Source organism: Panthera tigris, chromosome A3 (genome assembly GCF_018350195.1).
Source record: "Panthera tigris isolate Pti1 chromosome A3, P.tigris_Pti1_mat1.1, whole genome shotgun sequence".
NCBI classification, from domain to species: domain Eukaryota; kingdom Metazoa; phylum Chordata; class Mammalia; order Carnivora; family Felidae; genus Panthera; species Panthera tigris.
In genome coordinates, this window is record NC_056662.1 from 644,080 (window position 1) to 670,321 (window position 26,242).

The 26,242-nt window shown below is 58.8% G+C and overlaps 1 protein-coding gene across 6 annotated transcripts; it reads left to right on the forward strand.

Moving 5' to 3' along the window:
* The first annotated feature begins 1,933 nt into the window (after nt 1–1,933).
* GMEB2 (glucocorticoid modulatory element binding protein 2) lies at nt 1,934–26,033 on the forward strand. 6 transcript variants are annotated; one of them, XM_042979922.1, is made up of 10 exons: nt 1,934–1,976; nt 8,198–8,384; nt 11,783–11,880; nt 12,374–12,504; nt 17,180–17,283; nt 19,640–19,797; nt 21,942–22,013; nt 22,258–22,395; nt 22,615–22,737; nt 23,366–26,033. In XM_042979922.1, the coding sequence occupies exons 2-10, from the start codon at nt 8,254–8,256 to the stop codon at nt 24,022–24,024; spliced, it is 1,614 nt and encodes a 537-aa protein (XP_042835856.1). In that variant the 5' UTR covers nt 1,934–1,976; nt 8,198–8,253; the 3' UTR covers nt 24,025–26,033. The 6 variants fall into 6 exon arrangements, with proteins under 6 accessions (XP_042835856.1, XP_042835855.1, XP_042835858.1 ...); XM_042979921.1 differs by lacking the exon at nt 1,934–1,976 and adding an exon at nt 2,303–3,418; XM_042979924.1 differs by lacking the exon at nt 1,934–1,976 and adding an exon at nt 2,303–2,801.
* Nucleotides 26,034–26,242: the final 209 nt, after the last annotated feature.

Genomic DNA, 26,242 nt, shown 5'->3' on the forward strand with positions numbered 1-26,242 from the left:
CGTGCACGCTCTCTCCTGGACCACAGGAGCATGGTATCCGTCCGTCTCCAGCGCCCTTCTGAGCATTCTCCCTTTGACTTTATTGGCATTTATTTCAAGAACGTGAGGACAAAGAAGCTCAGATAAATGACAGACACACAGATTGCGTGTGTATTCTCATATTTACCAGATAATAAAACAACAGCACTCGCACAAACTGAATAGTTTAATCTTTAAAAAAAATTTTTTTTAATGTTTATTTATTTTTGAGAGAGAGAGAGAGAGTTCGCTCTCGCATGCAGGGGCGGGGGAGGGGCAGAGAGAGAGGGAGACAGAATCCGAAGCAGGCTCCAGGCTCTGAGCTGTCAGCACAGAGCCCGACTCGGAGGTTGAATTCACCACACATGAGATCATGACCTCAACCGAAGTCAGACGCTCAACCGGTTGAGCCACCCAGGTGCCCCTCAGTAGCATCATCTTTAAAAAAAAAATTTTTTTTTCCATCACTGGTTTAAGTACACTCTAAATTATTGAGGACAGAATGAAACTGCCACTCTCCCAATTATAACATCACTGAAATGAGGTCTGTTTGAAAACCTCCAATTTGGGAAATGGTCTTCAGTGATCTTCCTACTGAAGACTGATCACGGGTTCATGCTCGGTTCTGAACAAGGCGTTTGTTTCCTGCCTTCCCTGTGCCCTCAGGGGGAGCACGCAGGGATGAGGGGGTGGGGTCCTCTGGCCGCTGCTGGCAATGAGAGAAATCAGTCACACCCACATCAGAAGAGTTCATGCTGTCCACCCCGTTCCCTGAGTGGGCGGCCAAAGACACCCTCTGGGTGCTGCACCCCGACTGCCCGGGGCAGGTAGGGAGCGCAGGCGGACCAAGGAACACGCGGGACACCGCACCGCTGCGGAGACTCCTCTGGCGTCCTCCGGCCAAGGGCAGAAAGCCTCCCAACTGCCCAGCTCTGGACCGAGCAGATGGAGCTAGATATCCACCGCTCTGAGGCCTCCCCCTGCGCCTCTCAATCAAACAGCAAGCGTGGTCGTACCTGGCTCCCAAATCAAGGGTACCCCATAAAAACTGAGTAATGCTTACGATCTTCTTACGCTCTGGAAAATGCATGGGCCTTACCTGTAATTAAAAGTAATTAGAGTGAACGCGAGCAATTCTCAGAGCTCCCTAACCCTACATCTGCGTGTGTCTCTTGGCTCAGTGAAAGCTGAGGCCCCGAATTTTAATTAACTTAAATGTAAATGAGGGCGTGTCCAGTGGAGACAGGACAGTGCGGCTGGGGGGGGGTGGCAGTCGACAGAAGAACACTGTATGGCGCAGCGCGGACTCAGAAAGAATGTTGAAAGCCCCCTTTAAGGGTTACTATGAGAAAGAAAGCCTGGTAATTACAGGATTCCGACTAGACACGCGGGAGGACACAGACGCAAGCTGCTCTTCTGGAGCCCGCCTCCGGACAGGGAGCCTCTCACACGCTTGAGATGACAAGCGGACCTGCACCAGTTCCTGCCACCGTTCGTACACCTCCCCCCCCGCCCCCACCCTCCGAAAGGTCTCCCTACGGAATCTTCCCGCCCGGGAGACCCGGGCCCACAGCTGTGTGGGCGGACCCCCGCAGGTGCGCCGGTGGGCGGGACCCGGCGAAGGTGCCGCCGCAGCCGCCCCGCGTCCCGCCTCTGCCACCCTCCGCCCGCCACCCGGCGCACGCGCGGCCGGCCCCGCCGGGCCTTATTTCTCGGTGCTGCACGCCTTCCCGCCGAGCGCCAAATAAGTCTCCGGGCCCGCCCCTGCCCTGCGTGCGCGGCCCCGCCGCCTGCGTCAACTAGGAAGCGCGCGCCCGGGCCGCCGCCGCCGCCGCCGCCGCCGCCGCCGCCGAATCCCCAACAAGGAGCGGAGCCCGCGGCCGCCACCGCCGCCGCCCTCCTGACGCCGCCGCCGCCGCCCGTCCGCCGGCGCCCGCGCAGGCCCGGCCGCGGCCCAGGTAAGCGCCCGCGGCCCCCCCGCGGCGAGGCCTCTCGCTCCGCCGCGCGCCGCCGTCCAGTCAGGGGTCCCTGCGGAGCGTCAGGACGTTACGGCGGGGGGAGGGGAGCGGGGGAGGGGCGGCGGCGCGCGGCGGGCGTCACGGGCGTCACGGGCGTCACGGGCCCGCGTCAGGCGGCGTCGGCGGCGGCGTCCGCCTCCATCTTGCCGGAAGGCGACGGGCGGGCTGCTGGGGGGCGATGGGCATGGCCCTCGGGCTGGGCGCTGACAAACCCTCCCCTCCCCCCCCCCCCCGCCTCCGGTCCCCGTCCTGTGGGAGCTGTCTGGACGCCCCCCTTTCCCCCGGCCCGGTGGGAGCCGCGGCCACGCGGGTCCCCTCCCCGCCCGGTGGGCGCCGCGGCCACGCGGGCCCCCTCCGCGGCCAGCGTCGGTTGGGAGCCGTGTGGACTCGGTCCCCGCCCCGCCCCGTGGGCCGTGCCCGTGCGGGCCCGTACTGTGTAGGTGGGGGACCAGCGCCAGTAACGACCTGTTAACAAAGTTGATTAACTTTGCAATTCACTTGGTTGACTTTTACACGGAGTCCAGGTTCTCTCCGCTAAAGCCTCAAATACAAGTGTCGGTTACATCAGTCTTGCTTTGACGTACAGAAAATTAATAGAGCTTAATTGATAAGCACAATTAATAGAGCTTGATGAATTGGGAGATAAGTATACGCCGGGGAAACCATTACCCCATCCTGTCCTTCGCCTCACGGGGTTCCCTCCCACCCTCTTATTTCGTGACGAGAACGTTTAACGCAAGATGTACCTCCCTGGCGAATTTTCCAGTACGTGGTCCGTGTTGACGGCGGGCACCGCGCCGTGCTGTAATGTCTGCACTTGCTGGTGCGCAGCCTGAACTGCTGCTGGCGTGCGTTCCCTCCGCCCGGCCCCTGCTCCCCTGAGTTTTCTGTAGATTCTCAGGGAAGCGGGGTCATGCGGGGTTTGTCCTGTGCCTGGCTTCCCTCACCCAGCGTGTTGGCCTCCAGGTTCATGCGTGTCGTCACTAGATTACAGTCCGCCTACGGACACCACGTTTTCTTTACCCACTCGTCCCTCCGCGGCCCTTTGGTTGTTTCCACGACGCGGCCGCTGTGAACCGTGCTGCTGGGAACACGGGAAGGCAGATTTCCCTGGGAGGCACTGATTTCATTTCCTTTGGATCTGTACCCAGACGTGGATTGTCCGGTCAGGTGGTGGTTCTTAGGAACCCCTGTACTGTTTTCCTCAGTAGCTGCACCGATGTACGTTCCCACCAACAGTGCCTGACGTCCTACTGCAGCGTCTGTTGGTCTTGTTAACGGTGAAATCCGTGGATTAAATACAACTGGAACATAACAAGATGAACTAGGCAGACTGCTTGTCCCGGAATTGTTTCTTCATAGGAAGTATCTTAAAATTTTTGGTAAGAGGAGGCAGGGCGTCTGGGTGGCTCAGTTGGTTAAGCGTCCAACTCTTGATTTCGGCTCAGGCCATGATCTCACGGTTCGTGAGTTTGAGCCCGGAGTTGGGCTCCACACTGACAGCTCAGAGCCTGCTAGGGATTCTCTGACTCTTCTCTGTCTGCACCCCTCCCCCACCCTGAAAAAACAAACATTTAAAGAAAGTTGGGGGAAGACATCCTGGAGGGGGGAGGAATTTGTATATATGCGTACAAGCACGGCAGAGTTTCTATGAATTGAGAACACTACAAAACTACATTCAAGTCTAGGATTTAAAATCACAACCCATTTCATGCCTGAACTGAGAAAGGGGGCCGCCGAGATGCCTTCTCAGAGCCGGAAGACAAATACGTGTGCAGGGGGCCGCACGCTGGCGTGTCTGGCACAGCCTGGCCGGGTAGGACGGGGACGCTGTGGTTGACGCTGGGGAGCTGTGGTCTGTGACTCCCTGAGGAGGGCAGGTGAGGCCCAGATGCTCCCAGAAAGGCAGGAAGGACCAGAGGGACCGCCTCCATGGAACAAGGCAGCTGAAAATCTGGATTTTTTTTATGTGAACCCCGTGAACTTTGACAAAGTTGGCAACTCATTAAGTTTGGAAACCCTGGGAGAATCCAGCTAATGGCGCCCGAAGGCCACCATGTGTGACCTCAACTGTGTTCTTAGTGGTGTTTTTGTCAAAGGAAAACATTTGTGATCTTGCAGAAGACTCGGGAAGCCAGGTCTGAATCTGATGTCCTGATGTCCTGATGAGACACTAACAGTTTTGTGTCGTTTTTATATATTTATGCTCAAGAATGCTATTTAAAAAAACGTTTCCTCGTATCTTACCTCACAATTAATTGGGGTCTGATTGACACTTCAGGAACCCAGGCCCTGGGAGTAGACCCGGGCTTCCGTCCCAAGTCCACCCGGTGCTAGGGGCTCCGAAGGTCACGCTCACCCGCTGGGGAGGTGCGGTTCCTGTGCTGGGGGCTCGATGACACCCTAGTGCCTGCTCGGTGTCTACCTCCCCGCGTCAAGGACTTGAGCCACATTCTGTGGAGTGACTTCCGGGCGTGTTGTTTTGGAAACTTGATACAGTTGCCACTGGAGAGGCAAGAGCTCAGTTTTGTGCGTTTATGCTGCTTAGTCCTCTGCAAAGTTTGGGAATTTGGGGGAGGACACGGGGTTTGGGGGAGGACACCGACGTGTAGATCGGATTCCTGCCTTTCTGCAGTTTCGGTTGAAGTGTGACTTTTGTGACCCCGTGGAGCTCTCCCAATGAAAGTAGAGGTCCTCGCTTGGTAAGATAGCTAAACCCTGAGAAATTAGCACCAAAGATCGATATTTTAAGTTCAGTTTTAATTAATTGATTGATTAATTAATCAAAGATTTTATTTTTTTAAGTAATCTCTGCACCCACCGCGGAGCTTGAACTCAAAACCTTGAGTTAGAGTCGCACGCGCTCCACCGACTGAGCCACCCAGGCGCCCCTTGAGTACAGTTTTATTTATTTATTTAAAAAAAAATTTTTTTTTAACGTTTATTTATTTTTTTTGAGACAGAGAGAGACAGAGCATGAACGGGGGAGGGTCAGAGAGAGAGGGAGACACAGAATGTGAAACAGGCTCCAGGCTCTGAGCAGTCAGCACAGAGCCCGACGCGGGGCTCGAACCCACAGATCAGGTCAGATCGTGACCTGAGCCGAAGTCGGACGCTTAACCGACTGAGCCACCCAGGCGCCCCCCTTGAGTACAGTTTTAAAGTAGACTTTTATTCATGTTTGTGTAAAAGATTTGGTTTCAAAGCTGAAATCTAGAACACAGAAGTTATATTTTAGAGACGGGGAGGAAGTCTGTTGGTGTCAATGAATTCATTGTGGCAGCTTTCCTGGCTAAAAGGCGTTGTGAAGACGGCCTTCAGGTCCCGTCCCTGGAGACCCTGCCCCAGGACCCCGTGGCACAGCACATCGTCTCCCTCGGAGCCGTGCGTGTTTGACGAAGGGTGAACTTACACGGACACATCGGAATCAGGACCGCCGTGGTCTAGGGTTTACGTTAGGTTCACCTCGGTGTCGTACGTGCTGTGAGGTTTTGGCAAATGTATAAGGTCATGTAGCCACCGAGCCACCGATACAGCGATACGGCGTGTTTTCACTGCCCTCAAGTCCCCCGTGCGTCACCTCTAGCCCTCTCTCCCGCACACCTCTGGCAGCCGCTGATCTTTTCACTGTCTCCCCAGTGTGGCCCTCTCAGACTGGCTTCTTTGGCTTAGCAGCGTGCAGGAAGGTCCTGCGTGTCTTTGTGTGTCTTCATAGCTCATTTGCTTTTACCTCCGAGTAATATTCTGTCGTTCGGAACATAAACCGAACCATGTGTTTCTCCGTTCACCTTTTGAAGGACTCGGTTTTTCACAGCGTGCTTCGAGCAGCATTTCCCCGCTTCAGGTGGGACGGAGAAGCCCCCTACCCCACCATCCCCTCGTGCGTGCTGCGTGTTACTTGTCATGCGCGTCGCGAGTCCCGCCAGACGGCGCGGAGTGTTTGCTTTCGAGCTGTCGTGTAAAGAACGTAGCGTAGTGTGTATTTCCCCAGATAGTCACCGTTTCCGTTGGTCTTTTCTCATTCTCGAAGTTACGGGATTTCTCTGTAGAATTTCCCTTCTGTCTGCAGAACGGCTCCTTTGGAGCAGGTCTCCTCGTGACCAATTCTCTTACGTTTCCTTCAGCTGAAAACGTCTCTGTTTTGCCTTTATTTCTGGAGGATCCTTTCACCCGGGCGGAACCCTGGCGGACAGCTCTCTGCCAGCACGGTGTACGCGCCCCTGCCCGCTGGCCCGTGGCTTTCCGGGAGCGCCCTGTGGCCCCTTGGGTCGCTCTCGACAGGTCGTGCGTCCTTTTTTGCCCGGCTGCTTTTCAAGCGTTCTTACCTTGTCTCTGGTTTTCAGCAGTGTGACTGCCATCTGGGCACGGATTTCTTCGAGCGCATCCTGTCGGACGTTTGCCGGGCTACTTGAACGCGCATGTTTACCCTTTCACTCAGCCGGGGAAGCGGTCGGGTGTTATTTCTTCACACCATCTCTCCAGCTCCGCGCCGTTCTCTTCTTTCCTTCTGGGGCTTCCGTGCTGCAGATGCCCAGCTGTCTTCTACGCTTCCACGTTCCCTGGGCTCTGCTCCTTCTGTTTTTCCACCTCGCTCCTGTGGGCCAGCTCGGGTAGTTTCTGTTGGGCTCTGTTCATTCATTGTTCTGCCTCCGTCTTCTCCTGTCTCTATTCTGATAGTGGGTCCATCCAGCGAGTTTTGTGTTTCTGTTGGTATTATGTTTCTAATTCTCAGATCTCCGTTTGGCTGTAACTCCTGTCCCTGTGCTGAGACTTCCTATCTTTCTGTTTGTTTCCAGAATATCTGGCTTCATTCCTGAAGCCTGGTGCACCAGCTGCTTTAAAGGCTCTGACGATTCATTTCAGACTGGGCTTTTTTGGATTATTTTTTTCTCTGGAGAATTGGCCAGACTTTCCTGTTTCTTTCTTTTCTTTCTTTCTTTTTTTTTTTTTTTACGTTTATTTATTTTTGAGAGACAGAGAGAGACAGAACACGAGCGAGCAGGGGGCAGAGAGAGAGGGAGACACAGAATCTGAAGCAGGCTCCAGGCTCCGAGCCGTCAGCACAGAGCCCGACGTGGGGCTAGAAGTCACGAACTGCGAGACCATGACCTGAGCTGAAGTCTGATGCTTAACTGACTGAGCCAGCCAGGCGCCCCTCCTGCTTCTTTTTATGTCAGAAAATTTTGGATTGTATCCTGGACGCTCTGAGTCTTGTGTTGTGAGGCTCTGGGTCTTGTTTAACTCAGAGAGAATGTTACATTTCTGTAGCAGCAGGAAAGCGACCTGGTCAGGCTCAGGCTGCAGGTTGTGAGCTCCTTCTGTGGGCAGCGTCCTCACATGAGCTCTGTCTTCAGAGCCTGTGCTGTGCTCTTTGGAGCTGACGTGTAAGTCAGTTCTCGAAACCCTGGGTGTGCCACTTTGGGTCAGGCCGCCTCGCAGACAGGCACCCTTTCCACACCTCCCTACTCTGCACAGCCTCCCCGACACTCTGACCCCAGGGTCCCCTTCCTCCGACCAGAGACCTGTGGCTTTCGTGTGTCCTCAGTGCTGTGAAACCTCAGCACAGGGTCTGCCTTGGGCAAGCGTCAGCATGGGGGCAGGAGAGAAGTGGGGTCCCCCAGCCCTTGGACCAGTGTGCCTCTAGGCCCTCAGCGCTTTAGGAGCTGCTGGGCTACTCGCATCACAGTTTTAGCAGGGACTGGGGCTGGCCCGAAGGCAGAGCCTGTAGCAGCAAAAGTAATAATAAGAGCAAGGCCCTTCTCCCTTTTCTGTCTTGTGTGGGTTTCCCTTCCATTTCTGCAGACTGGAGACTGGACTTGTCCCCAGATACTTACTGTGCGCAGTTCTGGAATGCAGGCTGCCTCTGGACTGGGGCCGGGGGGGACTCCCGTCCACAGGAGTCCACTTGGGTCCTGGTCTCCTGCCCTGGCTCCTGCTGTGTGACCGTGGGGTTTTTGGGCCAGCGCGTGCCGGCTCCCTGCATCCTGCTCAGGGATTGTGGCCGTGCTGTTCCTCTGCCCTGGAGGAGCCCTCTTGTTGTCACTTCTGTCCCAAACTAGCGGGCCCGGACCGAAGGGGGGCTCTTGGAGGTGCCGTGAGCTCTGCTGTGCAGACACAGAGACCGCCTGAGACCCCGTGCCCTGCCTTGTGGTTTCCTCTAGGGCTCGGGACCCTGGCGAAGGACCGTGTCGGTCCCGGCGTCGTCTCCTGCTGAGCCATGGCAACCCCGGATGTGAGCGTCCACATGGAGGAGGTGGTGGTGGTGACGACGCCGGACACCGTGGTGGATGGCAGCGGCGTGGAGGAGGTGAAGACTGTGCTGGTGACGACCAACCTGGCTCCTCACGGGTGAGACAGGGCCTCTGTCCTTTGAGGGCCGCTCGGGCCCTGGTGGGTGCCTTGGGCTCACGCGAGGGCGGGGGCGTCCGGAGTTTCCCGGACTGACTGCTTCCAAGCCGGACTCGCGTGTCAGTGTGAGTAGAGAGTCGGAGGAGAAGCGGAGCCCTCACGTCAGCCAGGAGGCAGGGACAGCGCTTTACCTTTGCCTTTTCCTCCTGCGTCAGCACGGTCACGTGGTTCTCGTTTCTGGAGACGCGTGGTCATGTGGCTTTCGAGAAGGTGGACAGTGGGAACAACTGGGAACTGTTTTTGCAAAATGAGGTTGAAGAGCCAGTGAGTTTCTTGACATACCCCACGAAACTGTCTTTTCCTCCTCCTCTCTCGTGGCAGATGTGCAAAGAGAGTAGCCATCGGCAAGAAAGTTCACGTCTGACTTGAGGGAGCTGCCTCGTGGGGCAGAATGGCTCCTGCCTGTGTGCCTTCTGTCACCCCTGCCCCCTCTGGAAGGGCTGACATACAGGAGCAGGTCACCCGGGGGTCGGGGGGGGGGGGACTGGTGGCCCCCTCGTGCTTCCTGCCAGAGGGACCCGGGCTGGGGCAGGCCTGCTGTCGGTGTCCGCTCTGCGGTGTGTGACCCGTTCAGACTGACGTCGGTGCCACGCTGCGGCAGGGGTGAGCCGTGGCCTTTTCCCTGCCCGACAGAACTTTTGAGAGGAAGGTTCTGGACCCAGGACCTGACCTGAGCGCCGACTCCCGTCGCTGGCACAGAGGATGCTTGTGTTTCCGTTGCTCTGCACGGCCACCTTACGGACCGGGCCTGGAGACTCTTCCGGCCTCACTCGCGTAGCGTCGGGGCTGAAACCAGACCCGGCCTTTGTCACCCACCGTCCTGCAGATGGGATGGAGGGAGGGCCGGCTCTTGGCGGCTTGCTGGGTTCCGTGTCCAGATACTCAGGGCTTCACCGACAGAGGGTATAACTGTGTCTGGAAGCACAGGGCCTTCCTGTTGGATTTCCTGCCTACGTTCTCGCGTTTACTCTGGTCAGTGTTTACGTGGTCTGTGTCCCAGCTGCGGGCAGGCGGTGAGGGCAGGTTTCCAGACAGCGACACCACCGCTTCTCGTCCACGTGCCCTGCAGTGACCTGCCCTCCCCAGCAGGAGGCGGCGCCCGAGCCCCCTCCCTTGGATTCAGGACGGCCTGTGTCAGGAGCGGACACTCACTTGGGGAAGGCTGAGCTGCCTCCCCCGGGGCAGGCGCCCTGGATGCTGTAAGGAGCCCTCACCCACAGCCATTCTCGCCGAGGTGCTCTGGTCCAGGTCAAGCCTGGCTTCGTGTCCCCCCCCCCCACCTCCCCCCCCATCCAGGGGCCCAGATGACCAAATGGTTGGTCATTTATGGAGGAAAGGAGGGGCCGCATGTGGCTTCTCCCTGGGGGAGGAAACCCCACGCCCCAGCGGAGGCAGGTTTATCTCAAGGGACCTAAAGATATTTCTCTTCTTTTCCTGTGGCAAATTTTACCCTCTACCCTACTGTATGGAAGCCGAGATTCACCCTTGCTGTGTGTTTAGAAAAGGGTGGGGTGAAGGGCCAGTTAACTGCTTTGTGGGCCGGGTGTTTGGGGGAGAGCTTGGGAGTGCCCCTCGCTTAGGGAAGGCCGCTGGGCCTGCCACCCACCCGCCGCTCTGCCCCGGCAACGGGCACGTGGGCCACGCTGGGAAGAAGCGAGTAGCATTTTGTAGATAGCCAGCCATTCCCACGAACATTTGCTCTAAGTGAGGTGGACGTTTTTCAAATGAAATTTGAACGACAAACGCCAATGACTTTGCCAACTAAAGATTCCTGCCCGCGGGGTGTGTGCGGTGGGCGGGCACAGAGCAGGGCACAGTTGGTCGTGGTGGGGGCCGGACGGCTGGGTTTCCCCAGGGTGGCCCCTGTGGGTGGCCTGCTGTATGTGCACGTGGCCCGCGGTGGGCCACCGCTCTGCGTGTGGCACGCCGAGCTCTCCGGGGCTGGCGCTTCCCTGCCTCCCTCTCCTTCCTCGCTCTCTCTGGGGGACGGTCCCGGTTCTCCTGTGTGGAGGGGCCTGCTCCCTGTTTGGATGTTGTCCTTCCTGCTTCCAGACTCTGGCTTGGAAAGACACTTGCCCTGAATTGGTGTGTCCTGGTAGGAGCGCCGGTGTCCCGTCCGTGTGATGCTTCACGTACGAGCCGCTCCTCATAGGCCCCAGACCACGGACTCTGAGTCTGCTCTCGTCAGCTCTCGTCCTGACCCGGCGGGAGGTGGAGTGAGGTCTCGGAGACGCAGAGTGGCTTTGACTGGGCGCCGTGGGCCGAAAGGGGAGTGGGGGCCCCAGCGTCGGCGTGCTGCTCTCGGGGGGGCCTGGCCGGGAACAGGTGCATGTGCAGAGAGGCGGGGAGAGGAGAGCGCAGGGGTGGCCGTCCGACCCTGTGGGAGGAAGGAGGGCTGGGGGCATTTGAGTCAGGAGTGTTGACTGAGACCCTGGGGGGGTGAGAGCGGCCACGTGGGTTCCGGGCCAGGGGAGGGCGCGGGCGTCCGGGAGCCGTTCCCGACGGGGTCCGTGTGTGGAGAAGGGTGTGCACCGCCCTGGAGGGGAGCCCCGTGCAGGCCCCCGGCTGGCTTCCCAGGCCCTGCTGTGCAGGTGGGCCCGGCTCGAGTATGCTGCACGCATACCCCTCGGGTCGGGGTCTCTGCTCCAGCTCGTGGCCTGTTTTCCTCGGATGCCGTCGTGGCAATCTGAGGGTTCCTTAGATAACAGCAGGAAACAAGCTGTCTGTCCTTGCGTCCTTTCCCCTGGTTCTCTCTGTAAAAAAAAAAATTGTTCGTGGTGTTTCCCCCCTCCTCCCCACAAAAAGTTTTTATCTGCATTTTTTAAAGGGAAACTTACCTTCCCTTTTATTCCTGGGGTTTTGTATTTGAGAAAATCCTTCACCGCTTTCAAACCGTTTAATTCCTTTTCTTCTGCGTTTAATGCTCCTGTGGTTTGCACTTACTCGTGCATTTGATCTGCACGCAAGTTGTGTGGTGGAACGTGAGGGCAGCTGTGGGCCATCCTTTTTTCTTTCTTTCTCCCGCGTTTCTTGACAGTTTCTGTAACCGCGTGAAGTCATTAGAATAGAAATAAACAGCTTTATTAAAGAAAGAAGAGGAGATTTAAAATTCCCACTTAGGTGTTATTGCCTCCACAGATGTGCCCTGCCGGTGGCCCTGGGGACACTCGGGGAAATGCCCGCTTGGGGCAGCAGCACAGTGACCGTCACCGCAGGGTCCCTGACTGGTACAGCCACTGCTGAGACCCTGCGGCACCTCAGGGAAGGGGCGGCGTGCCGGCAGACGGTGCGCCAGGCACGCTGTCTTTGGGGCCAGCTGACGTGTCCCTCCCTCCTAGGGGCGACCTGGCGGAAGACAGTATGGAGACGGAAAATGCAGCGGCGGCTGCTGCGGCCGCGTTCACAGCATCCTCGCAGCTCAAGGAGGCCGTGTTAGGTAGGGAGCCTGCCTTCCCGCCTCTGTGCCCGCAGACGGGTCAGGAGAGGGTTTGCCCGACAACAGTCCTCTGATCGTGAGGGGCCCTCCTGCCCGAGAGTCCTCCCAGCCGTGGGGGGCGGAGGCCCCTGCCGTTGTGACCGGCAGCAAATAGCCAAAGGCCTCAGAAGTCTTCAGAACGGAATCAGTTTCTCTAGAACGATTCCAAGTAAAGCTTGATTTTATTTCCTTAAGTGGCTCTTCAGTTGAACCACACTCGAACATGATTATCTTCACGTTACTATCATAAAATCGCTTTTTGTGACTTTGCCTGAAACTCTAACCCTGGAGGGACTGATGAGTGATGTCGCTGCCCACCTGGGCCTGTCGCAGTCCCCCCCGGACCTTAATGTCTGGTGTTTGTGTGGCGGCTGTTGTGCTTTTGCAGGAGGTACTTTGGAGAGGTTGTAACTGATTTTGTCTTTCCCCTTTCCCTGTCGATGCACCTTGTGAGAAGTGAAGGTGGCTGAAGAGGAGGAGGGCCTGGAGGCTGAAATCGTGTACCCCATTACCTGCGGGGACAGCAGGGCCAACCTGATCTGGAGGAAGTTTGTGTGTCCGGGCATCAATGTGAAGTGTGTTCAGGTGAGGCTCCGACGTAGCCAGGACGCAGACACGTGTGCCAGGCTGCAGGGGAGGGAGGCCCTCGCGGCACAGCAGCCTTGAAGCAAACAAAGGAAGACCCCGCTGGGGTTGGAGGGGCGGGGGCGTGACCCGTGCCGTGTGTGGCGCAGAAGGCGGCGGTCCCATATGCTCAGGAGAACAGAGGAGCAGGCATAAGCCCTCAAGGACAGACAGGATTGTTGCTGCGGTCATAGGGGAAACCACCAGGAGGTACTGACTCCTTGTTTCTGTAGCGCAGCCGTGGGGAGAGGCTGGGGAAGTGGCCGTGCTCACGCTGGGGGCGCCACAGTCGCCGAGGGGGGAGCTGTCTTATTGGCAGGTTGAATGAGTTGTGTGCTAAAGCGTCTTCCAGATGCTTCCTCAAGCTGGCACAAATGGATGGAATACTCCAGCCGAGGCACTGAGTAAAGGTGGGGCTGTGGAGGGAGGCAGAGCGTCACTCCAGCTTCGGCCTGCAGAGCCTTGGCCTCACACTGACCGCCTCCGCCCTGTAGGGCCCAGTGCTCCCCTCAGCTGTGTGGGTGGGGGGCAGGGATTGTCCCCTGGAATACTGTTACTTTTCAGGGGTTCTCCCCTCGGTGTTGGGGCAAACCACTAATAACATGCCCCCGGCCCCCCTCTGTCCCTGGGACAGGACCTCCTGCCCCCCATCTTAGCACTGAGGGAAAGAGGGACCCTCTTGAGGAGCATTCACATTGGGACCATACGGTCTGAAAATTGTAAGCGACTGGCAGCTCCCCCAGGAATCATACAGAAGCAAATGAAAACTCCCTTTTGGAATTTGGAAAAACTTGTCTTTATTGGAGGTTTTGAGTAATTTCAGCGAAGTCTCTGGGGAGGAACAGCTCGCTGAAACAAGTGAAACTGAGTTTGCAGGGAGACAAGCACCCAAGCGAGCATGCCCAGAGACCATGGACAGGCCGGGACCCACAGACACTTCAGGTGTCGGAATTTTGAGACATGGAACATTAAATGAGGTTTAATTTATCTCAAGAAATGGAAGAGAGGCTCGGACATGAGAAAAGCATTAACGTACTTAGAAAAACAAACTAGGAATGAAACAAAATAGAAACTTTAGTGGGTAGCTTTTGCAGCAGATTAGACACAGTTGAAGAGATAATTCGTGAACTGGAAGGTAGGAGTAAGGAAGTTATCCAGAATACAATCCAGGTAAATAAAGAGGGAATAGAGTCTCAAGAAAAGTTGATACATCGGTTGAATTCTGGAAGGCGAGAAGAAGGGTCTGAGAGCTTTCACGATAGAAGAAAGATCGCAGTCCACAGTCCAAGAGATTTAACAGATCCCACACTAAAAGAATACAAAAAAACAACCAAATTTCAAACAGCTGTGGATGCCAACTCAAAGGCCTGGCTCCATCTGGGACAATTTAACAGCGAGATAATTAATGATAGTCTGAATTATAACTCAAGATAAGAGTCTGTAAGTCTGTATTTATTGCAGTATGTTTTATGGTGTTTATGTCAGATAAATAGAAGCAAAGCCCTCGTGTTGGGATGCCTGCTAACAGACGTGGAAATGGATGGAGCCTCAGCCCCAAGACTGTCTGCCCAGACTGGCTGCTGAGAGCCAGTTAGGGTGTTTGCCAGTCTCAGGATAGCCCCCATCAATTGGGTGCTCACTGTAGAGGAAAAATAGCAACTCCGCACGGGAAGCCTGGCAGGTGGCTCATTCACCAAGTGAGGGGACCTCCGTCACAGGGCTCCTGATCGAATGGGCAGTAATTCTCTGGTATTCCCACCAGAAATCCATAACTTGGATCTACTCATGAATAGACATGAGGGACAGTCCACAAAAAATTCACGTATGTACTTCAGAAATGTCGAGGGCAGGAAGATGAAGGCAGGCTGTTCAGGGAGCAGGTGTGGTGTGACGTCTGGGCAGGGTGGTGCCTTGGGATAAATTGCTACAAAGGCTGTTACTGGGGCAGTTCGTGAACTCTGCGTGTTGCCTGTTGGTTGGATTACAAGTGTGTGTTTGTGTGTGTACGGTTTTTAATGTTTGTTTATTTATTTATTTATTTTTTTAACGTTTATTTATTTTTGAGACAGAGAGAGACAGAGCATGAATGGGGGAGGGTCAGAGAGAGAGGGAGACACAGAATCTGAAACAGGATCCAGGCTCTGAGCTGTCAGCACAGAGCCTGACGCGGGGCTCGAACTCACGGACCGCGAGATCATGACCTGAGCCAAAGTCGGATGCTTAACCGACTGAGCCACCCAGGCGCCCCTTAATGTTTATTTTTAAAGAGAGAGAGTGTGCACGCATGAATAGGGGAGGGGCAGGGAGAGAGGGAGAGAGAGAGCATCCCAAGCAGTCTCCGAGCTGTCAGCACAGAGTCCAGCTCGGGGCTTGAACCCACAAACTGTGAGATCATGACCTGAGCCACAAAGAGAGCCGGACGCTTAACCGACCAAGCCACCCAGTTAGATACTAAATATTAGTGGCAATTTCCTGATCTGGGGAGTGGTGCTTCCCTAGCAGAACCTTTTTTCTTAGGAAATAGATGCGGAACTGAGAACAAGGACCTGAGCCGACAGTTCCCCCCGCCGACAGTGTGGAGGGGAGTGGACGAGAAGCAGGGGCAGAAAGGTCAGGTGGGGGGGTTGGGGACCCTGGGAGGAGCAGACGCACATTCTTCGTGCTAGTTTTCCGTTTACTCTGTAAGTTCAAAATAATAGCAAAATAAGTTAGAAACCAAAACCTGTTTAGCACAGATAGCATCGTAATGGAACTGCAGACTGAGACACAGAGAAGACCCCGGAAGAGCCGAGAGCAGACGGTTACTCAGGAGCAAGAGTCTGCTGGCGGCCGAGCTCCTGGAAGTCCCCAGAGTGGCCGGAGGGCGGTGGCACTGCGTCCTGCGTGAGGGAGAAGAGCTGCGCACGGCGGAATCCTCTTTAAAAACTGGAGGGGACGAGACGTCTGTTTGCGCCGAGATTGCGTTTGCCACGAGCGAGGCTTCGCTGAAGGGTGTCCTGGGAAGTGTGCTTCAGGCAGAAGGAAAGCGACTCCACGTGGGGGTCCTTAGGTGCGAGAGGGTGTGACGAGCGAAGGAAGTAGAGACGTGTGGGTGATCCGAGCACAAGCGTGTCTCCTGCTCTGACGACACGTTGCAGGAAGACCGAAAACAGAGAAAACATGGCTGCCTGGCAGTGGGGCCAGCGGGCTCCTGACTCTGACAGCGCAGGTGGGCGCAGCACCCACCCTCAGAGTGGCGTGCGATCTGCCAACTGGCGGACAAAACTCGGGAAGCCTGCCAGTGCCGGTCAGCCCAGACGGTGGCAGGAGAGGAGCAAAGGCAGCGTGTGGAGGCGAGAGTGGAGGAAAGGCGAGACCCGGGAGAGGTGGACCGGTGGGTGAGGCCAGGGTGGGCCAGAGACCGTGGCCCCAGATGGCGTCGTGTGGGGTCGTGGAGGGGGCAGTGGTGTCCCACCTGGGGAGAGGGCAGAGCTGATGTCAGGCCTGGGGGGAGGGGAGAGAGGGCATCAGGCCTGATGGGGGGGCAGAGCTGATGTCACGCCTGGGGGAGGGGGGAGAGGGCATCACGCCTGGTAGGGGGACAGAGGTGGTGTCTTGTCCAGGGGGTGGGAGGCGTCGGGCAGAGGCTCGGCCCAGCCCAGCGTGGGCTTCCTGCCGGCTTGGGCAGCGGCCGAGAGGTATTCTGACTCTGCTGCCTGGGCTCGCAGCCCATCTCCCCGACCGGCTGGGTGAGGGGCCGAGTGGCTTCCTGGACTCGGTGGAAGGAAGTGTGCAGATGCTCCGGAAGTTCAGAGAACCCCTCCCATCGGCAGGGGGCACCAGGCGGCTTGCACTGGCCGTGACCCCAGTCTGCCCTGAGTCTGCCGGAGATGCTCAGTGCTCTGTGCTCCCAGCAGGATGCGCAGGCTGCTCCCGGCCAGGCCTGAGCCCAGACAGCAGCGGAGGCCCAGCGGCACCTCCGTTTCCACCTCTGCCGACACCCGGTGACCCCCCTCTCTCCTGCCTGCTTGTTTCCTGAGTAAATGCAGTTTTATTCTGACTCTTTTGGTTCCAAGAATTGCTTGCTTAACAAGATTGAATAAGATATTTTAGCTTCTCAGGCCACCTGAGCTCCGACCCTGGGTGACACTGGCCCCAGAACCCTGACATTGAAGTGGATGTGTGTGCACCAGTGTGAGGGACATGTGCTCCAGGAGGAGGGTGGGCCGGGGTGGGAGGAGGGCAACAGTTCACACCTCCCCCTGCACCCCGTCTTGTATCATTTTCGTGTCACGCGTGTATACGTTATTACTGGAACAAATCACGCACAAGCGGGTTTGCGGAGTCCCATCCGGAGGGGACTGCCTCTCTGAGCTCTCCTTTGAGGGCCCAGGCCCCCAGCTTCCTCCCCAGGCTCGGGGGCAGCCGGAGGCCAGCTCCCCGCCCCAGCCCCTGAATTGTTCTTTCCCCGCCGGGTCGAGATCGCGGCTGGTTGAGACCTAACTGTCAGACGGAGAGCAAGCCAGCGGCCACGGGAGCCACACCACCGCCCTGTCCCCCTGTGCCCGTTGCGGCTGGGCTGTGGCAGAGGGTCGGGCTGGAGAGGTGGGCCACCCCAGGTCGTCCTGACCCTGCTCTGCTGCGCTTCCCTCCACAGTATGACGAGCACGTGATCAGCCCAAAGGAGTTTGTGCACCTGGCTGGCAAGTCCACACTGAAGGACTGGAAGAGGGCCATCCGGATGAACGGCATCATGCTCAGGTGAGGGCCTGCGTGGGGCCGGAGCGCAAACCCGCCAGCTGCCTTTCCGCTGCTCTTTTGCTGGTTTTTGAGCCTTTTTTTTTTTTTTTTTTTAAAGTCTATTCATTTTGAGAGAGAGAGAAAGAGAGAAACAGACTCTGTGCCGTTAGCTCAGAGCCCAACACAGGGCTTGAACTCACAAACCCTGAGATCATGACCTGAGCTGAAATCAGGAGTCGGATGCTTAACCGACTGAGCTACCTGGGTGCCCTGGGTTTTGAGCTTTTTAAGCTGAGGCACATTGTAAACAGGATGAGACCCGGCGGTGCCCAGGGACAACACCGGCCCAATCCCTGCCTGCACGTGGCTTTCAGGCCTGTGGGTTTGTTGTGTCAGTTTGCTGTCCCCGCACCGCCTCCCTGTGTGCTGCCATGACAGAGGAGGTACTCCTGTGTCTCTGGGCACGCTTGATCAGGGGCCTGTGTCTCTGACCCGTGGTTCATGTCCGTCTGGCCGATCGTCCCTTGCTGGCCTGGCCGGCCTGCCTCCAGGGATCCCGTCTAGACCACACCTGAGTTCGGGGGCCACGTGTCGGTCTTCGTGTAGCTCCCTGACCTTTCCTGTCATTGGATGAGGTTGTGCTGGGTTGGCACCCGTGCCTGCCTGTCGATGGCGGTGTGCTCTTGGTCAGGTCTCCCTTGCTCCTAGACCTCCTTTTCCCCTTAGGGTTAATCAGGAATCTGGAGGAGGGTTTGGGCTGGCTCTCCACTCCTTCAGTGACATCGAGTCCCAGAAAGGAGAGGATTGGAGTTTGTGCCTCAGTCCCCCAAGGGGCCTTTTGCTCGTTTGTGTGGGCCAGTTCTCAGGCAGCTGCGAGGCCAGTGCCCGCTCTGCCGGCCACCCTGGGTGTGTGTGACCCGTCCCCAATGGACTTCTGTCCCCTGCCTTTCACCATGAAACGGGAATGGTGGTGCCCCTTCTCAGAACCCTGAGGACAGAGTCTAGGCTGTAAGTTTGTCCCCCAAGAATGTAGATCCCCAGTATTCGTGTTTCCTATTTCCTGCTTGGGCGGTAACAAACTCACCCCGCCTGATGGGGCCAAGGCCACCTCTGCTGGCTGTTCCCACCCCCACCTGTGCTCGCCACACAGCCCCTCCTGTCTGGGGGCCGCTGCTGTCTGGGACAGTGTCTGGGATAGCTGGACTGGGTCACTCTGCTGCTGAAGGGGCTGCTCGCCTTCACGTGTTTACTCTCGGGGAGAAGCTGTGTCAGCTGTGTTTGCTGCCATGGGACTGCCTGTAGCCTCTGCTGAGTCCTGGACCGCCGCCCTGTTCAGTCTGCCCGGGAACCACCGTCCAGGCGGCCAGAGACCCAGTGGGCCTGCCGCTTCGCACCCTTGCACTTGGCCCCGGGTCCCTTCCTTCAGCGCTCATGACTCTCCTCTACACCCTGTCCATTGAGCGAGCCCCTGACTTTCTAGAAAGCATCGCGGTGGCCCAGCTGTGAGAAGGCCACGGGCTATTTCCTTGGAAGAGGCCCCGGGGGGAGGTGCGCCCTGGGTCATCTGCAAGCCTTGAAGTCAGGCACGCTGTCAAAGGCCCAGCAGTGCAGAGGTCCCGTGGAGGCACCTCACCCTCTCACAGGTTGAGGCGGGTGAGTCGAGACATCCCCAAACTTAAACCCAGGCCCTTCAGAGAGGCCGTAGTAAGGGCCTCCCTGGGACGGCTGTCCCTGGCAGGTGGGGGACATGCTGTGCTCTCCTGAGAAAACCGAGGCTGGGGAGGGAGCTGCCTCGAGTGCGCAGCGAGAAGCCAGAGGTGCTCGCACCGCCCTGCCCTGTTGTGCGTGCACGGGGCCGGGCCACTCCTGAGCATCTCTTCTGCCTCACGGTCACCTTGTGGGTGCACTGTCAGCACTTTTGGTAGCCGTGGGTGCTGCCCCGGGGCCAGTGGGCAGCGGAACATCCCTGGAGGGCCCAGCCCCACCCTGCTTGAGTGGGCATCTCCGGGATGCCTGCCTGCGGGCCCTCCTCTCTCTTCCTGGGCACCAGGCAGCAGGGTGGCGGTCCCCACGGACCTTCCACTTCTGCGGCAGGCAGTCCCCACGCTGGCTAACAGAATTTTGGCTGGAGGGTGTCGGAGAGGCCTGTCTGGAGCCTCAGTGGCGCCTACCGCCCACCTGGTGGGGGCGTGTCCTCAGTTGGCCAGTTTACCTGCCCCTCCTGGGACCTGCCCCCGGGCCGAGCTTTCGCTTCCTTGCCTCCAGGACCTGAGGACACTTGAGCCGGGTCAAGGGACATCAGTGAGGTCCCCTTCGGGTCCAGCCGCACACTTGGAGCCCTGGCCGCGTCCTCAGTCTCTGGTCTCCTTTGCCACAGGAAGATCATGGACTCCGGGGAGCTGGACTTCTATCAGCACGACAAGGTCTGCTCCAACACCTGCCGCAGCACCAAGATCGACCTCTCGGGCGCCCGCGTGTCACTGAGCAGCCCCACCTCCGCCGAGTACATTCCACTCACACCCGCCACGGCCGATGGTACGCACTGGCACAGAGGCTTTGTTCTGTTCTTTCTCTTTTTTTTGTTTGACTTTGGAGAAAGAACGAGCAGGGGAGGGGCAGAGACAGAGGGAGAGAGAACCCCAGGCAGGCTCTGGGCTGTCCATGCAGCCTGATGCGGGGCTCTAGCTCATGAACTGCGAGATCGTGACCTCAGCCAAAACCAAGAGTCAGACAGACGCTCAACCTACTGGGCCAGCCAGGTGCCCCTCAGAGGCTTTGTTCTTGCCGGCGATTTGATCCAGTCCCACTCCGGCCGTCCCACGGAGGTGGGCCTCTGCACACCCGCTCCTGGGCAGGGCAGCCTGGCCTTCCCCTCCCCAGCTCGGCTAGTCCCTCCGGGCCCACGCTGTCAGCACCGCCCCCTTCCTCCCTGAGAGAGGCTAGCTGAGTTGCCCTTTTCGTTGACAAGATTCAGGTACTTTTTCTTGTTCAGCCATCTTCGTTATAAAATACGATGACTCACTTGTGGAAAAGCCTGTGAAGTACAGTAGCACAGGTGTCCAGTGTCCGTCACCAGCCCTGACCGGTTCAGGGGTGCCCCCACGTGGCCGGCCCAGCCTCCCGCCTCACCCCCCGGGGCTGCACAGCCCGTAGCCTCTGGCACTCTGCTCACGTGCGTGTTTCCCGCAACTTGGGTCTTGACTGATGTGTCCGTGACCTTCCACGTTGACGCCTACAGCTGTGCCCTGTGGATGGACTAAGTATTCGCTGGAGGCCTTCTAGCTGTTGGGAAGAAATTGTTTTTGATGCTGAAGTTAGAGTGAATTAGGTCCCTAGTCCCCTGTGCTGTGGCCTGGTGAGAATTGCCTGGGGTTGCCCTTCCAGTGAGGTCACCTGCCTTGTCCCTACCTTGTCTCTCTACGGGGTCGGGCTGTGTGTGCTGCCATGTGGCCAGGGGCCGTCCTCGTCGCCAGACAAGACGGTGGCCCGTTGAGGGATGTTGGGAGCACGGTGGGAGAGGCCCGGGGCAATGGTGAGGCTGTTGTTGACTCCCGACGGGCTGGCCAGACTGCAGAGTCCTTCCTGGCAGCTCCAGGAACACGTCGGTGCTGGTGGTCAGAGGCGCCGGTGGCTCCGGTTTGCAACGATGTGGGGCCTCGGGTCTTCAGCTTTTTTCTGGGCACAGCCCCAGGCTGGGCCCGGTCTGGCTTCTCGGATAGCACGGTGCAGCGTGGGGATGGCCTGAGTCCCAGCCCAGCCCTCTCCCCACTGCTGGTGGGCCAGTAGCTCTCACGAGAATAGGGCTGCTACGAGGCGGTGGGGTTGTGGGTCCAGACGGTCTGCTCTGCCTCATGAAAGTCAGCCAGGGTGAGTGATCTCGTCTCCAGGAAAGGACCAGGCTCTGAGCGCTCCAGGCAAAACCACAGTGTCCCGGGCAGGCAACGTCGGGTTTAGTTGAGATTTAGCTCTTTGAACCCTGTCATCGCCTGACGGTTGGGACAGGCCCGTCTGTGGCTCTTTGTGACTCACCCACGTGGTGGTTTGTTCAGCCTGAGCCAGCGGTGTGATTAGTCAAAGATTGTGTATCATCCAGACTGTGGAAAAGATCCATTTATGCCCCAAATTATTCTAAGCATGTGATATTCCCTAGCGGGACATCTTTGTTGGTCGTAGAAGAGGCCTGCGTGAGGCTGGGGAGCTGACGCAGCCTCGGCCTTAGGCCACAGGTCTGTGTGAAGCCAGGCCTCTGTCACAGGCAGCCCCACGCGGCCAAGCGCCAGCTGTGTGCGCAGCTGTGCGGGCCCCAGAACCGAACCAGAGGGTGCGCCAGTGTGGGCGGCGCGGGTCCCTCTCAAAGTCCCACGTCTCCTGACCCAGGGAGGTGCAGGGCCGTGTCGAGGGCCTTGGGGGTGCTGGTAAGGGCGTAAATGCCGCCAGAAGAGCAGAATGTGGGCAGTCGCGGAAGCTGGCGATGGGGTCAGGGAGGCTTACTTAGCTCTTTCTTGGTCGTGTGCATTTGGAGACATCCACGATTAAGAAGTTTAACAGGCAGGTACACGTGTTTGCGGATTCTGTGAAAATTGGTGCGAGGGGGAGATTCAGAGCTGGCGTTTCGATGGCGGGTTGGGAGGGCCTCTCGTTGTCAGGCAAGGCTCACTGTGGCTCCGTCTGGGTTGCAGTGAACGGGTCTCCCGCTACCATCACCATAGAGACCTGTGAGGACCCCGGTGACTGGACCACGGCCATCGCAGGTACGGGTCCTGCTCGGCAGGCGGGCTCCTGGTGGGTGGCAGTGTGGGGGCGGCGGCGCATGCAGGGCAGCCCTGGGAGGGGTGCAGGCGGGCTGGAGGGCCTCCTGGAGGAGGTGCCGGTGTGGAGCTCAGAGCACTGCCTGCAGGGCCTCGGCCCCTGATCCACAGCTCTCTGCCCCTGCTTGTGGTTAGAGGCCCGCAGGGGCTGCTCTGTGCGTTCTTCTGAGCCCTCCGCCCCCCACAGATGACACATTTTCCTTCTGGCGAGGGCTCAAGGATGCTGGTCTGCTGGATGAGGTCATCCATGAGTTCCACCAGGAGCTGATGGAGACCATGAAGGGCCTGCAGCAGCGGGTCCAGGACCCTCCCCTGCAGCTCCGAGGTAAGGGGCTTGTGTCTGCCTGGCATCTTCCACTCTGTGGGGGTGGGGGGAGGGCAGTGCTTGGTGGCCTCAGGGTGCCAGATATGCAGCCTGCCCCCGCTTCACCGTGGTTGGGCATCTGGTGGCGGAAGAGGGCCGTGTGCGGGACGCCGTGTGTCCCTGGGACTCCTCTGTCAGGCCAGGCCCCGTTCTCAGCGTGTGCTCGCCCTGCCCTTTAAGATGCCGTCCTCCTCAACAACATCGTGCAGAACTTTGGCATGCTGGACCTGGTGAAGAAGGTGCTGGCCAGCCACAAGTGCCAGATGGACCGCTCCCGGGAGCAGTACGCCCGGGACCTGGCAGGTGCGTCCCGTGGCCGCCCGGCCATCCCTAGCCCCAGATAGGGACTGTGGGAGAGCCCGAGAGCCTGAGGCAGAGCCGGGGAGTCGGGAAAGACCAGCAGAGCCTCGCGCTGTCATGCAGGGAAGCCGTGACGCGGGGCCGGAGCGTGTGGAATTCAACACCCGGCTATTTACGGGGAGAACTAGGCAGGGGGGCGGTGATTAAGAGTCACCTCTGACATTTGTGCCTGTCTTTCCGGGTCTCCCTCGGCGTCTACACTTGGGGAGCTTATGTGTGGGTGTTGACCTGCTTTTTATCCTACCGTGTCACAAGACCTTTCGCGCAGAGATTACGAAGTTTGGAGGGTTAGGATGGGGAAGGTCTGTCCCCTCGTCCGGCAGCTCGGAGGGGCAGTCAGTGGAGGCCCCACAGAGAATGTCACTGTGGGAGGCGGGGTGGGGTGGGGCAGGGACAGAGCATCACTGTGGTGTCCGCACAGGCCCCTGGTCAGGGTGTGTGTGGTCTGACACTCTGTTCCCTCCCTGTCCCTGCTCTGCGTACCGTGTCCCTGCAGTGATGCTCCCATCCCCCCGTTAGGCTTGCCGCCCCCCCATCCCCACGGTGACGCTCTGTCCCTGTCCTCCCGCAGCCCTGGAACAGCAGTGTGATGAGCACCGACGTCGAGCCAAGGAACTCAAGCACAAATCTCAGCACCTCAGCAACGTGCTTATGACACTCACGCCCGTCTCCCTGCCGCCCCCCGCGAAGCGGCCGCGGCTCGCGAGGGCCACGTCCGGGCCGGCCGCCATCGCCTCGCAGGTGCTCACCCAGTCTGCCCAGATCGCCCTCAGCCCCGGCGTGCCAGTCTCCCAGCTGACCGGCGTGCCGCTCGGCAAAGTAGTGTCCGCCCTGCCGTCCCCTGCGCTGGGCAAGGGGCCCACGCAGGCTGCTCCCGCCGGCTCGCCAGCCTCGCCGCTGCTCGGGGGCTACACGGTGCTGGCCTCGTCGGGTGCCACCTTCCCCAGCACGGTGGAGATCCACCCGGACGCGTCCAGCCTCACGGTCCTGAGCACGGCCGCCATGCAGGACGGCAGCACTGTGGTCAAGGTGGTGAGCCCCCTACAGCTGCTCACCCTGCCCGGCCTGGGCCCCACCCTGCAGAACGTGGCCCAGGTGTCGCCCGGGGGCAGCACCATCGTGACAGTGCCCACAGGGGCCGTCGAGAGCGCCGTGGCCGCCTCAGGCCCCGAGGAGCACACTGCCACCATCGAGGTGGCCGCCATGGCGGAAGGCCGTGAGCACAAGTAGACGTGGGTGGAGGACGAGGCCCGCCGTGGGCACAGGGCCAGCCGCCTCTCCTCAGGCCGCGGCCGGGCGGGAGCACGGTGCCGGCGCCCTGCGGGCCACGTCGGGCTGAACCAAAGAGAGGAAACACCAAAACAGACGGCGAGAAAAAGGGATCGAACACAACAGACCTGTGCGGTCAGCCCTCCGCTCGGAGCCTCCTCCCCCTTCTTTCTTGGGAAATACATTTTTCCATCTGTTGCTTGTTGATACTGTTGACACGTCAGGCCTGATGAGGAGCCGGTCAGAGAGGATGAGGAGGCAGAGCCGGGGAGTGGGGTGCGGACTCTGTGGGTGCGAGGGGCCCCTGGGTGGGCCGGAGCCGGCTGGGGGAGGGGGTGTCGCTAACACATGTCTTGGGAACCGTCCCCAAGTGTGGAAACCCATGGATCCTATGGATTTGGTTTCTTCCCACAGTTTTCTGTAGGTTTAGTGTGGCCTGGCACCCTGTTCCCCTGTCTCCGGGACGGCGTGGGTGCTGCTGCGGGTCTGCGCGTGGCCCCGGTCTCGGGGTGGGGGGTGGGGGGGCTGGGACTGGAGTGTGGACCCAGGGCCCTGACAGCTTGAGTTTGCCATCTGCCTTGGGGTGAGAACGGGGCAGTACCCCCACCTCCCTCTGCCCGGCAGGTGCTCAGCACCAGGGGCCGTTGCACACGCACTGTGGGTGTTTTTAAGTGAATTGTTTAGTAGGCTTCTTGCAAGAGTCAAATTTATAGCATTTTCAAACTAAACAATGCTGAGTGCCTAGGCTTCCCGAGTTCGCTCTGGGTTCCAGAGTGTTTTGTACAGGACCATAAGGATGGCCCGCGGGCGACTGTGCTCGTGGTTCCTGCTGTGAGCTGTCAGCACCAGCAGGCCCACCCCAGGGGAGTGTGACGGTGGCTGTGCCCCTGGGGCTTTGGTCCCTGGGGGAGGGGGTGGGGGGGTGGTAGGCTGCAAACAGAATAAGTCAGGGGCGGAGGAAGATTTGTGGGGGATTAGTATCGACCCCTGTGCTCAGTCCGCTGGTGGGGCCACGGTGACAGCTTGGCCCCTGGGCTCCCTGGGACTCCCTGGCCCCCTGCTGGCTGACACTGGTGCCTGAGGGCACTTGGGAGGCCCAGACTGCCCACGGGCACGGCCACGGCCGCCATGGGCTGTCAGCAGGTCTGTTTGAGACCCAGGAGGAGGACCAGGCAGGGGTCCCCTGGAGGCCTGGCGCCCTCTCCATCAGGGCCCCACGGCAGGCCCGAGCCTTCAAGTGGCAGGTTCCCGTGCCCCCCCTGCCCCCCAACCCTCCAGATCTTTTGCCTGCTGAAGACCCTTCCTTCTCTAGGGGAAGGCAGGGGGGAACTCCAGAGACAAGCCACTGCCCCACTTTGTGCTTTGAAGGGAACTGGGTTGTTTGTCCGTCCTTCCATCAGTCAGGTGCCCCAGAACTACCTGAGCGGGTCTTGGCCCCCGAGTCAAGCCACTGGGGTGGTCTTTTTCCGTTTTCTTTCTGTTGCGAACGAGTTTGTTGTTGTCATGGGTCAGCTGGTGTCTACACTCCTCTCCACTGAGTCCTGACGCCTTCGGCAGTGTGACCCCGCGGGTGTGGGCACAGCCCAGCTAGTCCTGCCCGTCTGCACCAGCTCAGACCATACAGGAAACTATGTGGCTGATAAGACCACGGTTTGCTCTTGGAGCCTTTGTCAAAGTCGGGCGCACCCGCCCCCTTTGAAGTTGCCACCCCTGCTCTCAGACCACAGGGCACTGGAGGGAAGTTCACACCAGAGCTTCAGAAATGACCGCAGCCCCTCCCCCTGCCTGGCACCTGTGCCACCCCGGGAGGGTGCGAGCGCGCCTTCCAGTCCCCTGGGGCCAGAACCGCAGGCTGCTTCTGGGGGGCAGGGTCGGTGCCTGGGGCAGGGAAGCATCCGGGTTCTACTTTGTACGTTGTTTTGCAAGTATCTGCTTGGTACTTTGATTTAAAGTAAAAACATTTTTCGTAATTTGTGTCCGACTCTTACAATGCGGGTCAAGTTCGCGCAGGTGTGTGCCCACTGCAGACGGCGCACTCGGCCTGCCGCCTGCTTTTGAGAGGGTGGTCTGGGGGCCCTCCCCATCGCCCCACCCTCCCCGTGCAGTTTACTGGAGGCCAAGGGGCGTGATGATGTCCTTGAGCGGTGGGTGGGCCACGGACAGTGGCTCACATCCACAC

Coding starts and splice junctions, on each gene's coding strand:
- GMEB2 (XM_042979922.1), top strand. CDS start 8,254: ATGGCAACCCCGGATGTGAGCGTCCACATGGAGGAGGTGGTGGTGGTG. Junction 17,284..19,639: donor ATGAACGGCATCATGCTCAG/GTGAGGGCCTGC, acceptor CCTTTGCCACAG/GAAGATCATGGACTCCGGGG. Junction 22,014..22,257: donor CTGGACCACGGCCATCGCAG/GTACGGGTCCTG, acceptor CGCCCCCCACAG/ATGACACATTTTCCTTCTGG.